Source organism: Larimichthys crocea, chromosome XXIII (genome assembly GCF_000972845.2).
Source record: "Larimichthys crocea isolate SSNF chromosome XXIII, L_crocea_2.0, whole genome shotgun sequence".
Taxonomy (NCBI): domain Eukaryota; kingdom Metazoa; phylum Chordata; class Actinopteri; family Sciaenidae; genus Larimichthys; species Larimichthys crocea.
The window spans coordinates 18,089,159-18,104,997 of record NC_040033.1 but is presented as its reverse complement, the minus strand read 5'-3'; the positions used below and the strand labels follow the sequence as shown (position 1 = coordinate 18,104,997).

Here is a 15,839-nt window from a genome sequence, read left to right as displayed (position 1 = left end):
CCAACCACAGCTCACTTTTCCACATTTCCATCAGTCAATCTCAGATGAGTTCAGAAGTCCAGAGAAGTCTGCAGGGTTTCTGGATGTCGTTCATAAATGTCTTTCTCTTTGCATGATACAGTCTTAAGCTACATTTGTAGGTGCAGTGATGAGCTGTGTTTTCTGAAGTGTTCCAAGGCTCATGGAGTAACATCCTTTATAATCATGTTGGTTTTTAATGCAGTGCGGCCTGGTGAGTTGAAGGTCACAGGGATTCAGTGTTGGTTTTCAGCCTTACCCCTCACTTGGAGAGATTTCTCTGAATTACCTGTATCTTTTCATAATAGTATGGATTGTAGATCAAAATCTTTCTCAATTGTGACATGAGAAATGTTGTTTTTGAACTGTTAGACCAAGGCAATGGACTTTCATACTTGCATCATTAAATATATTCATGTTTTCCTGTTTCAGTAGAACAAATGGGTTGAAAATAATTTGCAAATCATTGCATTCTCTTTTTATTTATGTTTTACACACTATCCAGACTTTTAAGGAACTGGTGTTGTACAATCTCTCTAGGTGGAGTACATTACTAAAGAATTGAATAGAAGAGCTAAATGCTGTTTTGCCAGTGGTGAAATGTGTTGTGGAAAATATAACCTGAAAGTATTGTACTCAACAAGAACCTATGTAAAAATTGTTTCTTCCTCCGGCTCTTGGCAGCTATCTCTCCTCAGCTGTCTCTGTACTTACATCTGCCAATGTACACAGACTGCAAGAGCCATAAATTGACGCTAGCCACTGTTCACTGATAGCATTCTTTGCTGCTCATCAGTTAGTGTGCAGGCAATAAAGACTACAGGGTGCATTCACTCAATCACAGTCAGTCGGCTGCACACCACCCAGGACAGTGTGTAGGCCTGGCAGCTTCGTGAAGGTTTTGTTCAGTGTTTATCGCGTTGCTTCCTGGTAAACACTCACTCATATCAGCTAGTTCCGTTTGATAATGCACTCCCCTGGCAATGCTATTTTGTATGTACATGGGAACTGTCTCTCAGAGGTCCCATTTGAATGCGTACCAAATTTCATTGCTCCACAGTGCCCAATTTTCATGATACAGTTATCCAAGTGGCCAGAGCATCTTTAAAAAGCCATCTGCGTTCCTGTTTGCATCAATAGCCTCGCAAGGGTCTTTGCTCTGTATATGATGAAGACTCCAGTCCTCCCATGACATTACTCCAATCTTCATTTTCCTGCTGCTCGGATTCCGAGGAAGTTCAAACTTGACACTTGAATTTCAGAATCCTTAATGGGTCTCCTTGTGTGGGATGACCAGGCTGTTTTCTCCATTTGAAACACAGGAAAAGAGATTTCATGATATTGTATTACATTCCGTTTTTGTCTGGCTATGTATTGTCTCGTCGTGTCACTATCCCACACCTTTTTGTAGATTATCTCGAGGTCTAACGTGCGCTCTTATCTGCTCTGTGTTTGTTCAGTAAGACTTCAGCAGGAGCCGTGCCAGTGGACGCTTTCAGTGAGAGTTCATCTGAGAGCGAGGAAGAGGAAGAGCAGCCAGAGCGCCGTGCAGAGAGTAACACAGATCTGCCTTCTGAGTACTGGGAGATCCAGAAAGTGGTCAAGTTCCTCAAGGTACGGGAATGTTACTCTGCACACTATTTTTTCCTTCCTCTGATGGAACCCAAAATGATTTGTTCTTATATGATTACATGTGACAAATAAACTTGAATGACCGATTGATTGAGTGACAGGAAACAACAAGTTCCTGCTCTTTTCGTCCTCCATCTGTACAAGAATTTTGATGCTGTCCTGAGTTCAGAATTGCAATGCATGGAAAATAATATCTAGTCATGAAGGCGCAGAGAAACTCAGGATAGCTGCTTCATATCAAAAAGGTAATTTTCCAGTCACATAATCCAACATGCCTGTTTTGCCTCAGTCATATCAAGGTGCCACTCAGTAAAAAAAGGGGGGCATGTCAGATGAAATAAACTGTATGTTGCTCCCATTTTAAGCGGCGCTTTGTAGGAAGATGCTTATTGAAGTGGTTGGCTCAGCTCGTGGATTCCTGGTTTCTGACACGGGCCTGTTTGGTTGCACATGTGAGCCAAGGCACAAGGGGAAAGAGCTGTCTGACGGCAGCAGCTGTACGCACTGTTTGCCCACACCGCAGAAGCATAAAAATGAAGCGCGCCTGTGATAGGTCTGACAGGGCATATGGTGAATATTAATGTGTCAAAACATGGAAGGAAAAGAAAAAGAGGATAGAAACACCAATGACCCAGACTGGCTGAGAATACCTCTGACCACTTGACTTCGGAGATTACCCTACCTCACTGAGTGGTCTCTATTATCTGTTTATCTGGACAGTATCACTCAGACAGATCATATTAGAACAGATTGTGTTTGCTATTTTTGACAGGAATCTGTTTTGTTGCAAACCTGTCCACATCTGAAATACCTCGAATGTTACGAGTTAATGTTATTTCAATGTGTAATAACAGTCTACGTGACAAAGTTTTCACAGAACGGGATTTCTTGATATTAACAACAGATTTGCAAGCTGTGGTTTGGTGCTAAATAAGATTCACATTGCAACAGAGTATATCTTTATTTCTGTAGAGTTCAACTCTCTGTAGATATTTTTAGCTTAGAAAAATAGAATATAATAGAAGGAAATTCCCACTCTAAACGCAGGCTCTTATTCCTTTCCAGAAAGGAAAAAATAAGATGTAAATGATATGAAGGAGGCAAATTCAGATTTAAAAAAAAAACCTCACTGGTTTGTATTTTATACTTTTCAGCGGGCTTGTGGCATGAGCTTTAGGGTTGTGTGTGTGTTCCCGCTTCAACAAGATGCAGCACTGCAGTAACCAACATGTCCCGGCTTTCTATCTGTCTGGAAACCACACAGCACAGTTATTTATGGGGTTTGTCCAGTAGTCATTTTATAATATCATTACCATCAGACGCTGAAACTTACCATGAGCCAAGTTAAATATCTGTTTTATTTTAGGAGGAGATCTTTTTTTTCCCCCCTTTCCCTCGCTCTATAGACAGACGTTTGTACTCTACAAAGTTTAACACTTTCATAAAGTGACACATGGATGTTCTGTTTTGTGTTTTAATGATATTTATGTAGGAATATTTGCCTAGGATCCCGACGTGTTTGTTTTTAGACTTGTATGACTGGAGATCTGTGCCTGTTAAATGCTTACATGGTCTCTCACAAAATCCAGCATGCAGATTTAATTCTGTGTTTAGAAAGCCTGGGTTTATACAGTATGTGTGTGTTTGTGACATGGAAAACAAGTTTTAACATAATTCACCTTCCTTAGTCCAGCCTGTAATGCATCATTGCCACAGTATAAGCAGACATTTCATCGTATTTTATGCAGATATACTTGTAGGCTGTGCATATATAGTTTTATGCACAACATAAAGGCCTTCAGTAAATTATGGAAACCAGATTGGAAACAAGACAAGCTGAGTAACAACTTTCCTAAAAAGACTACAGAGCTGTTTTACCAGACAAGGCTGAACAAGCTCACATGGTGAGTTTAGCAGCTAAGCCATAGAATGCCATCAGAGTAGTTTGTGTCTGTTTAAATGAAGACAAAGTTCACCAGCTGCTATCTGTTAGGTTGGCCTGTGGCTTTATAAACATGAACAATTTTCATATTCTCACAGATCTAAATATTGTGTCTGACATACAATATGTTACCGGTTAACAGATAAACATCTCAATATTTTTGTTGTAAACATTTTCATAATTTACGTTTTTACAATATTCATCATTTCTTTTTCTTTACCGAGCAGATGGCCTTTCCTCATCTGTCCTTAGCAGTCACACTGAAAGGATAATTCAGCAGACGGGTGTCACCGCCTCTCTGCACAGCTTTAACATTTACTATAAGTTTCCCCTGAGTGTAAAAGTTGTGTAGATTAACAAGCTGAGCTGGGTCCTTGACACACATGGTATTATGTTCAGCCCTCATTAAGGTTGCTCCCCCTCTGCTGGGCAGTCCCAGTACTACCACTCTGCTCCTCTCTCATGAGAACCATTCTGCTAATTGCCACGCTAAAACTAATCCTGTCTTCAGTGCGCAAGAGCCAGCATCAGCTCATTTTCTCAACAGAAGTGAATTTGAAGCCAATTCTGTTCTAAGCAGTTAAGCATTTTTGATGTTTTTTTAATAACTACAGCACACAATTAAAACGTTTAATTTTAAGTAGCTGTAATACATTTACAACATGTCTAATCTGGAGAATTTACTTTCAAGAATAATTGCATCATTTCAGACTCATGAGTTGAGCAACTTTTCAATTCAAAGGCCTGACTAGACGTTTGCTCAGCGAACGCTGCACTCATTTTATGACAGCATGGCCTATTAAGTGATCAAGTTTTATGTTATAGGAGATCCTGTGTCAAATATGAAGCAAGAAACAACCAGTGATCATTCATTCTGTCCCTGCAGTACCTTTCCCATAATAGAGCAGGAGATTGGGTTTGTTCTTGTCATTAGTAGCCTTTCCTCAGTCTGCTGTAGACTGCAGAGAAGTATGAAACCTCATGCATCCTCTATGGCTCGACCTCTGCCAAGACCTGCTACTTCTCTCTTACACTAAGCTCTATGAAGCGCTGGCAGTGGCCCGTGTCCACCTGTCACCGGTCCAGCATTACAGACATACATTCTTATGTATCTCAGCACTTTTAGTCAATATGCAAGTTTACCCCTGCTGGCATAAAGCCTAAAACACAAACACACACTCATGCACAAAATATTCACAACAAAATAAGAAAAGGACCTGAGGTCAACAGGGTATCATTGACAGCCCTGTTAACCCCGTCCCCGCTCCCACATGCTGAGTGCTGTGATTTATAGGCATGGAGTGGCTCAGGCAGGGCAGTCTGTGTCTGCAGAATCCAGTCTGCTGCTCCAGAGGAACCAGACTCGAATAAGACCTCCATTCAGTAGTGTGAAGGAATCAGCTATTTAGTAGCTCGGGCTGAGACACCTGCAGTAAAGGAAGAGAGCAAATGCGTAAACAGGACTGATATCGAGTTCATCTTATGAATGGAACTTGATCCTTCATGCTGCTTAATCTCTTCTGAATCCCTTTTTGATTATGTAATTTCATCAGACAAGGGTATAAAGCATAAAAGTAAAGATAAGAGTATTATCTACCTAAATAGCGTGTTGCAAATTCCAGAGTGCTGCTCCAAAAAATTCCTTTAATGGGATGTGTTATTGGAGAGGTGACTGGCTCACTTCTTTTTTCCTCAGTGTTTTGCATTATGATTTATATTTTTATTTTATCCACACCAGCTGCATGGCTTTACCAATATGCTGGTATGTCTGGTCCGGACTTACAAACTGTATCTCAATAACTTGGATATATACAATTTGGTGTAGACATTCTATTGATCCCAGAGTAGGAATCCAGCTGATTGACCCCTGCCCCTGACTTTTCCTCTCGCACCACTATCACATTGACATTTGTGGTTCAGAGTGAAAGATATTGACAACTATTGGGTGGATTGCTGAAATATTTGCTACAGATATTTAACATCACAAGAGGAAAAATTCTAATGATTCCGGTGATTCTTCAACTTTTGCTCTAGCACCACTGACAGTTCGGTGGTTTCGCTTTTTCTCTGAAATAGCTTGACATCTGCTGTATGGATTAGCACAAAGTTTTGTACAGTCATTCATCGTTTCCGTAGGAAGATTCCTAATTACCGATCCCCTGATTTTTCCTCTGGTGCCACCATTAGGTTGGCATTTTTGGTCCAGAGTGAAATCTCTTGACAACATGTCAGACCAGTTGCTGTCAAATCTGATATAAATGTAGACGTTCACGTTCTCCGCAGGATGAATCTTACTGACTTTGGCGATCCCCTGACTTACGTCAATTAGCCCTGTATTTTATTTATTCATTAATTTTGCAAAAACTAGTGACACTCCATCAGCCTCATGCCTTGTTTGTATGCTAACAGGCTAAATTTGGTAAAGATGGTAAACCTTGTAAATATTACTAGCACATTAGCATTGTTATTGAGAACATGTTTGCACGCTGATCATAACATTTATCTCAAATCAGCCTCAAAGAGCTGTTAGTGCGGCTGTAGACTCCTTTGGGTGAAATTTACCAAGACATTGATCACTGCTGTTAGCAGTAGCAATTATCTTATATTTACTGTACATATATGAAAATAAAATTCATATTCATACTGATTTTTGAAACACCAAGCCAGTAGGTCATGGCATGCAGTCAATGTATCGCCACCAAGACAGCACATAGATATGAAGCTGCGTTTTGAATTTCTTGTTCCAAGGTCGAATAGTGGTTGAATTGGTTCCACTTTTAGCATCTGCCCCTATCATGCTCAGAAAGTCAAAGATCCTTCACCATAAAAGATTGTCAGATGTTGTCAATGTTTTAAAGAATGTCGACAATACTTCAAGACCAGAGCTAACAAAAATGAAAGCACATGATCTGTTTTCTGTTCTCCAGGCTATCACTCCTAAACATAGCTTTTTTTCGTTGTTTTTACAAGGTACCAACCTCGCCTGCTGAATCCTTTGAAGAGTGAGAACGGAGGAGACAAAGGAAGCAGTAGATCCACTGCTGTTAATGGGCAAATGGTTCACATTTAGGCTAGCATCATGATATGGAGAACACATGTGGCCGCTCTGCTTTGTCAGAGCACTGCTTTGTGAGGGAGATATGATCAAACACCGCTTTAGACTGTGGTATAGAGCTACACTGATGAGCCAGCCCCTCCAACAGCTGCATGAAACAGATTACTGCCCCAACTTTCTATAGAGTGATAGGCTATTTTCTACTTATATGGGTAGCTGATAGCAGGACATGCAACATTCTTATGTTTAGTTGAAATAATCTGTTTAGGATGGTCCTGAAGTATCAGATTGTTTGCGAAGTGTGCAACTAATAAAGGCTCATGAATGTTGGAAGGATAGAGACGACCTTGAATCCACTAGATGAGAATTGTATCTGTAGCACATTTAAACCACTGAAAAAAGGGAATAATATTTGATTGTTCACTTGCCAGGAGATTTTGGACTGGACGTCTCAGTGTCACATATCAAAGCCATGTAGCAGGTCTAGTATTACAACAGCTAACTGTTGCATTTTTGGTACTGTGAGCCTCTGTTGTATCTGACTACTGATTTTTTCCCCTCCTCATGATCAAAACCATTGCACGTCAACAAGGTTTGTTATGCAATTGCATGCGATACAGACTAAATATGGTAATACAAAAAACAGCACTGCTGCCTGTCTGGTTGGTATTTTAACTATCTCTGAGCACCAACCATAAGACTGGTATTTTGCTGCCATAACGCTGTCAACATCCATCCGCAGATATGAAATTAAGCAAATTTATGCAGGGTGAGGAGAATCGGAAAAGAAGACAACAAGTATTTGGGCACTACATTTAGGAGAAGTCAGGTTTTTACCACTGCCACACATGTCATGATTTGACCACACGCGCCCATTTTTAAATCTCTGTATTGTTTATTTTTCAGTGAACACACTGTAGTTAAGTGGCAATAAAACCTAATCAGTTTTCTGCCCCACGTATGTAAATCAAAGAACAGATTTTCCCCCCTAAAAGCACTTGTTGACTCAGTGGTGTTGTAGTTACTAAGATGCTAATCGCCGGGGTGCACGACTGAAATGATATATGTGTCTGTAGCAACTGTCAAAACATATCTCCCCTTAAAATGCTAACTCATCATTAGTGTCAGGGCTGCAGTGCTAATAGTACTCTTTTTCATCTTAGGGGCAATCTGTAATGGTTTCTGCGCTTGGCCCTGTTGTCAGAACTCAGTGCTCTGTTAGCAAATAATTTATCTCCATCAGTGTTTACCACCACAAAGCTAAACACTTAGCAGGCTGTGGTATAAACAAAATAACCCCAGCAGGAGTGATATTATGGGGGGAAACAACAGAGGGAGGGTGAGGGTGTGTGGAAGGAGGTTTGTATCCTCCTCCCTTTTCCAAATGTCTGCTTAATGTTTAAACGTTCACCCCCTTTCTCTCCCACTCTTCCTCGTTGTCTTCCTTTTTCATTCATTCATGTTTGGTATTATTATTACAGGGAGGCGACCAGACGGCCACTGTGCTCGCTCTGTGCGCAATGATGGACTTTAATTTGATGCAGGAGACGTGCCAACTGGCCATCCGGGATTTAGGTGGCCTTGAAGTCCTCATTAACTTGCTGGATACAGATGAAGTCAAATGCAAAGTGAGTAGCTGTGCCAAAGCTGGACCTGGATGGCCTGCAGGCATAAACAGAGCCGGCCATGTGTGCCAGCCTGTGTTTTAGTTACAGAAACACTAGCGCAGGGTAGAGAGCGTGCCTTTAAAGACACAGGGTAGCAATTATTCTCCAGTGTGCCTAATGACGTGTGGGTGCTTTATAACCCGATTTCATTACAGTGTTCTGTCTTGTCTATTTTTAGTGGAAATGTGGGTGAATGTTTGTCTACTAGGTATCACTACATGTATGCTTAGTGCAGATGGAAGCCTTATGTTGGCATAAGACATAACACTTTTGTTTTCCATAAAACAAATCTTTAATTTTTTTTAATATCTAATGAGCCTACTGAGAATGTGTGAAAGTTTATAGTGCATGTGTGTGTGATTTCAGATTGGATCTCTGAAAATCCTGAGAAAGATTAGTCACAATGTGCAAATCCGTCGGGTCATTGTTGACATGGGAGGCCTGCAGAGCATCGTGAAGATTCTGGACTCGTCTGTCAAGGACCTCAAGGCCTTAGCTGCTGAGAACATCGCTAATGTGGCCAGGTTCCACAGAGCTAGGAGAACCGTCAGGCAGTATGGTGGTATCAAAAAACTGGTGGGTACAATTAAAGTAAAATGTAAGCATAAAAATGGATTAAAAAGTCTCTGTAATGCCAACGTGAAGTGCAACAGGAGAGAAAACTGCACGCAAGAACCTGATCTCTCTCCCCTGGTGTTGATGTTATGTGCCACAGTGACAGATTTTCCTTTAAAACACTTTAATGTCTACGTCTGCTAGTTTGTGATTTAGTACAAACGTTTTCGTATAAAAACCACAGACACCTTGGAACCTTTGGAAAAACAGGATGGTGCGTTATTCCGATGTGACCCACATACTACCATAACTACTCTGTTTAACGTGTAAAACACATATCCAGATTTTGTCAAACTACATTTTGATGCACAGTCGATCAGTCATCCGTTCATGCCCTTTTCACAATGTACACAGATGCCAGATAGTGGCCCATCCATCCTTTATCACCCCGTTTTTAAACAGCAGAGTGGGTGCTGGGGTAAAACAGATAGAATGTCCCCTACATCCTCTGACCTGCATTCATGTTTGTTGACAGAGGGACCTGTGATTAAAGCCTCCATGCCTTGTATATTTTCCTCAGCCCTAAGTCGGATGTTCTCATGTGCAAGTTGCTCACGGAGGCAGATTAATTTCACGCTATGCTACAAGACCACCTTTGAACTGTGCTGTGTGTAATAGCTTTGCCTGCTCTGTCTCACTGGCCAGGAACTATGTATTAGAACACTGAATGATGGCCATAAACCGTCACACTGGGCTTTTCAGGCCTAACATCAACATCTATCCTGACAGTTTTCCACTCCTAGCATCTCTGGCTTTTTCATCCTCACAGACCCAGTGGTAATAGAATTTTAATTATACCCTTAATCACAGCCAACAACTTGCTATTCCCATCTGGAACCATCCATTATCGCCCCAATTCTGCAAGCAAACTTTCCATTTTTATGAATTGATGTGTGCATGGAGAATTTTTGCTTTAACACGTGCGGTCTGCATTCGGTGGTTTGCATTCATTTTCATGTTTGTGTTGAGTCTCTTGTTCTATCTGCTCAGGTAAAGCTGCTGGAGGGGGACGTAGAGGTGGCTCGCTGTGGGGCTCTGGCATTGTGGAGCTGCAGCAAGAGTACCAAGAACAAGGAGGCCATCCGTAAGGCCGGGGGGATCCCTCTGCTGGGACACCTGCTCAAGTCTCCACATGAGAACATGCTTATTCCTGTGGTGGGCACACTGCAGGAGTGCGCCTCAGAGGTGAGGGGGGACATACTGTATATTGTACTTATTGTGGCACACATTTCAGCCATGTAGTGGCAGCCATTGTAGTTTCTACTTTATGCTAGGAACAAAAAAAACAGAGTTTTTCTGATGGCTGACGTACTGTGAGTTGGGTTTTTGGACAGGAGAAAATGGCAGCCTGCCTGATCACAAATGTTCTTGTGTTACAGCTAAACAGAAAACAGAGAGAAATTGTAAGTGCAGTAACAGAATATTGAATCATATTTGATCAGCACTTTACTCTGTATGTGACCATAATTTTCAAAATGAACATGATGTTTTATGTAAGAAGACCTTAAACTAGCAACTGAAACCATAAACAGATGAGGAAACTGTTTACTGAGGTCAGAAATCAAGTGAAGAGTTGGCTCATTTTTACATAAGACTTAATACAATTGGATCTTATTGTTGCTGCCAATGGAGCTGCCCCTTATTGGACATTAGAAAGAATGCAGGTTTAAAATGTTTTACCGTCAGTTGGTAGAGCAGCCGTCCCATGTGCAAAGGCTCAGTCTTTGCTGCGAAAGCCCAGGGTTCGAATCAGATCTGTGGCTCTTTCCCACATGTCATTCCCTGTCTCTCTCTCCCCGCATTCCTGTCACTCTTCAGCTGTGTCTATCAAATAAAGCCCCCCCCCCCTCACAAAAAAAAAAAAAAGGTTTACTGTTAGCTTCACTTCAGAGACTGGGCAGCTCCAGTAATTATATATTGTCAAAGACTAGGAAGGACATAATTATAGATCACTTTGTGTTGTTCATTTGTCTGTTTTTTTTTTGTGTCTTTACAGAAAAGCTTCAGGATTGTTATTCAGACTGAAGGGATGATCAAGGATTTAGTCAAAAACCTAAACAGTGAGAATGATGAGCTACAGATGCATTGTGCCAGTGCAATCTTCAAGGTATTTTCCACACTTCCGCCCTTGTCGTACACATAGTCTATGAAACAAATGAACAGAAATGAAAAAAGCGACAGAGGAAAACAGTTTTTTTTCTTTGTGTCCTAATTAGCCCCTGGGTTTTAGAGGCATTAATGTAAATCTCGGCCCTATTTTTGCTTTGCAGTGCGCAGAGGACAAACAAACACGTGACCTGGTGCGAAAGTACAAAGGTCTGAAGCCGCTGGTTTCACTGCTGAGCAAAGAGGACAACAAGGAGCTCCTAGCTGCTGCCACCGGGGCCATCTGGAAGTGTTCCATCAGTATGGAGAATGTGGATGAGTATGGCCGGGAGTCTCACCTTAATCCCTTTCATTAACACATACATAAACGTAACATACCAGACGTATAGAAACCCATTGTAGCCATATTTTTTAGGTTATATGACTATGTGTTTGTAATTAGTGGCAACAGATTATTATGACTTTGATAAATCACTCATTATACATCGGGACAGCAGTCTAATGAGCCTCTGTGTAAAAGTGGGTTAATAGCAATTAGGCTTTTCACCCACATGTGCCTATAACATTTGGAAAATATGTTTGCTCAGATGATGTGGTTAGCAGCAGTATGTGAATACAGAACACCAGTCAGGGGTTCAACTGACTTGCGTGCATTATGGTCGTCATGCCATCATCACATATGTTACTTTTATTGGGGCTCTTATTCACTCATGACCAGCTGTGTCACTTTTTCCACACACATGCTGTTGTCGTATCTCCTCTTTTACCATTGTTCCCGGTGGAAGTGATTATTTGCGTAAAATGTAAAGTTTTTGCACAGATTCTATCAGCTCTGATCTTTTATGTGAGTGTTTGCTGCTAGAGTTCAATCTTTTCCACCGTTAACAAAGGCTCAAGTAAACGTGCTGACTTTATAGACTTTAGTGATGTGTTAGTCAAGGCCTGTTAGTATTGTACCAAACGGTGGCATGCTGAAAGAATCAGCCTCGAGATGGTGATTTTCTCATGTCAGAAGACGCGGGCTGACAGAGCCTTTAATCATTTGTCATGTAAGGCAGAGGTTTATTTAAGTGTCATTTCAGCTGTGACATTTCTGGACTGCTTTTTGACTTGTACTTTAGTGTCAGATGATTTTTAAGTCAGTAATTTTCCCTCTAAAATAAATAATGCCCAGAGACCGTGCCCTGGCAGTCCCATACATTCACACTTGTGCACTCTTGAAAGAATGATTAGGTTGTATTTATTTTCTTAATCAGTGTGAGGCCTGGAACATAATATATGACCCACATGCAGTCATCTAATACCTTCGTAACATATTCATCAATTCAAAATGTATTCTCTCAAGTCTAGCTGCAAAACCGATAAGACATTGTCTTTGAATTATTTTATGATAAAGCGTATTTTTGGCTTTTCGCTGAGGTGAGATTATGTGAAAATGCTTTTCTTCTGACTCAGAACAGCTGTATAGTTCAAATTGCAGTGGAATTCTAAAAATAACAAGAAAAAGGAGCGGTAGCACTCACATGGATCTTTCTTCACTTCGTATATCATAACTGACACAATGATATCCTGCATTTAAAGTCTAAGTTAAGTCCTCCCAACTGGAACTGAGTGTCTGCTGCCACATCGTGTTAAAGCGAGGATTCCTTTACAGGAGCAGAAGCATCGACAATATCATTCTTTTAAAGCGAGGTGGACGGATCGCGTTTCTGATACTTACGTCACAAAAGAAAATCATTTTGGGGAATTAAATTTGTTTACGATTATGTTTATGATTATCATCATTAAATTATGAAAGATCATGGCATGGTTGTAACTCTCCAGGCAGCTCTATTTCCATGGGATAAAATCACACTTTTAAACTGGCTTCATGATACTTTTTTAATTAAAAGAAAAACTGTCTTGGCTCAGACGGGGAACTTTTTTCACTGCAACTTGGCTTGATGATAAAACAGGTTAACTGCACTGGCCATGAGTAATGTGGCAGCTTAATACACTCACTGCCAGTACAGGCCCTCTGCCATATGTAATGCCTTGTCACACTGTTGCTATGTAAAATACTTATATTACTACTGATAATAACAATAATAGAAATACTTATAATGGTGCCATTAATCACATGTCAACCACATTTAGTGACACTTCATTTACAAACACAGAAAAACACACAAGTTGCCCTCACTCTAAATTTAACATTTTCCAAAGGTGGGCCAAAATATGAATAGAGTTCTCATTTCATGCTTCCTTTCCTGCGTGTGTTATGTTTTATTTTGTTTTTTGGGCCGATGTGGGCAGTTTGGTGTTAATGAAGGTGAAATGTGGCTACCTCTTCAGGAGCAAACCAGCAGGATGCACAGCAAATGTTTTCAATGCGCACTTGAATATGTAAGTGGATCTGTTTTTTCATCCTCTCTCAGGCTTATTTGAATCACTTAAAATGTCTGGGTCAGGCAAAAAGCTTGGAATGAAGTGACCGAGCCATTACTGTCAAAAAGGAAAGACTGCTAATGGTAACAAGGTTTTAGGGCCATGCGCTCATTTCAGAATCAATCACCAGCTAAGTGGTGCACTGAAATGAAAATCATTTTGGAATATATTTTGCTATAATGAGAGGCAGAGTGTGGAGTTTTTTCACTTTTCTTTCATTAAGTACATGGTCAAATGTGGCCCTTTGCAAACAACATGATTTTTTTCTTTTAAGTGACTGATGATTTGTGTGGTCTGGACAGTATAGAGGTCGGAGGACCTCCACTCAAGACAAGTAGCAGCATGTGTAAGCCATTTTCTTGATTAATGATGCATCAAAATGAGAGATGATTGATGCCCAAAAATATAATTGCATTCATAACTTAAGTGTGTTTGTTTAAAGACCGCATAAGCATATGTTTTTTTTATAGGACTTCCAATGTTATAGGCAGGGCTTTACCAGGTCTGAGCTGGGAAAATGACTTTGTAAAAGTCCTGCTCGGAAACTTTTTTTTTTTTTTTCAGATTTATGTATGCATCGATATGTGGCCCCTTGAGCCTGTATACTGAGGTGTTATAGACACACAAAAATGCTGTAAAAAGCCCTAACAAAAGAGTGAGGGAATAACTTTGCAATGGAAAGTCACGACTGCCAAGTCTCAGACTGTATTTGCCAGTGCAGTAATGTTTGGGGTCAAGATTGTGGGGTTCGCTTCCAATTACTGACTACCCCTCCATCTTACCTCTGTTCCAGCCCTACGATGAGCACACCATAATTGCTCCTTCAAATGATACTTCTCCTTACCTCACAAAAGTTCTGTCCTCACCCAAGTGACTCACTGCTCTGCTGCTTCCTCTCAAATGAAATAGATCAATCTGTCAATTTCAGGTTGAATGGGCAGCTGTCTCTCTCTCTCTCTCTTCATGGTCACTGCTAAGCATCTCTGGGTCCGTGAAATGCCCTGCTTTCACCTGGACATCGCTAAAAACTCTAGTGAGGCAGCATTTAAGCTTTCTGCACTTAATTGAATGTGTGACTTAAGTGGAAGAATGAGAAAAGTAAAAGGCAGGCAATCAATCATAAAATTCTGCTGCACAGAAGCCCCACTGTGGTTCCGTGTCTTCTGACAGGCTTTAATAAGCTTCCCGTTGTGTGGAGCCCAGTGTTTACAGTGGAAGCTGCTCCAGGCAGTCTTGTGTAATGTTACTCTTGCCATCACGTAATTACTTCAGCTGGGATTGGCTTAACAAAAATAGGCATGACTTACCATTCATTTATCAAAAGTTATGTCTGTGATTACAAGATAATTTTACTGTAGTCAATTGCAGATGACACTTCAGCGATGGCATGGGAAACACCATTGTTTTTCTTTATGCTGAATTTCACTGAACTTAACTTTGGCAGCTCCTCTGTTCATTAGCAGTGTTTTCACTTGCAAGAATAGGCTGTGTGTCGGTGGACCCTGACCAAAACCAAATGACCTTGGCCATCTACAATAGCTTACGGACCATGATGCCAGCAACCGTAACTGTGAATAAAAACAGTCGTAGAACTTAACTGTACATCAGAGGTTTGTTGAGGTTTTTTGCAACCGCATTATATCCCTTTTAAATGTTTACTATAGTTTACCACTCTATAGCACTGGCAAACAAGGCAAAATCACAGCAAAAGAGGGAGGGAGAGTTTCCAAGCCGCAGCAAAGCTTTGGTTATGCAAAATACGTACAAGGGACAAGTTGGAGCAGTCGTGGGAAAACTGCCTGTACTGCTGGGTTACAGTAAGAGATCTAAGCCCATGTAGCTGTGTCCACTGTAGCTGCTATCTGTCACTAAGATAACTAATAGCATTTTTAGCAGCGCTAGTGGTGTGACTCAAGGGATGGCAATGTTATCGGCTTGTTGGTCTGCCAACCAGTCGGTCCACCACATTGGTCCAGCCTGAAATATTCTTTATTGCCATAAAGGTTTTTATAGATATTCATGGTCCCCAGACGGTAAATCGTTATTATATATAATTATCATCACAATGACGTTCATGACTTTAGTTTTCATTTTAGATTCACTAAATTTGGTGCTAAATTTGGTACAGACATTTGTGGTTTTAAGTGAAATCTCTCCACAGCTATTATTATATTAGATTGCCCTGCAGTGTGGTATGTTTGCATTCATGTCCTGAATTCTAATAACTCTTAAAGTTTTCTCTTGCGCCATAATCAGGTTTTTGGTTAGGCTTTTAAACACCTGCAAAACTAATGACATTCCCATTACTCAGAGCATTAGCAGATAGCGTGCTAACACTTAAGATGTGTATGGATTTAGCACCATTTAACACCACTAT

The 15,839-nt window shown here is 40.7% G+C and overlaps 1 protein-coding gene across 2 annotated transcripts in view; it reads left to right on the top strand.

Moving 5' to 3' along the window:
• odad2 (outer dynein arm docking complex subunit 2) overlaps positions 1-15,839 on the top strand; it is a 41,245-nt gene that overhangs the window by 12,448 nt on the left and 12,958 nt on the right. For both annotated transcript variants that reach the window (XM_010737323.3, XM_010737324.3), the window contains 6 exons: positions 1,479-1,632; positions 8,129-8,275; positions 8,681-8,890; positions 9,920-10,114; positions 10,926-11,036; positions 11,200-11,354. In XM_010737323.3, the coding sequence (XP_010735625.3) occupies positions 1,479-1,632; positions 8,129-8,275; positions 8,681-8,890; positions 9,920-10,114; positions 10,926-11,036; positions 11,200-11,354 (972 nt within the window). The remainder of the gene's footprint in view (positions 1-1,478; positions 1,633-8,128; positions 8,276-8,680; positions 8,891-9,919; positions 10,115-10,925; positions 11,037-11,199; positions 11,355-15,839) is intronic.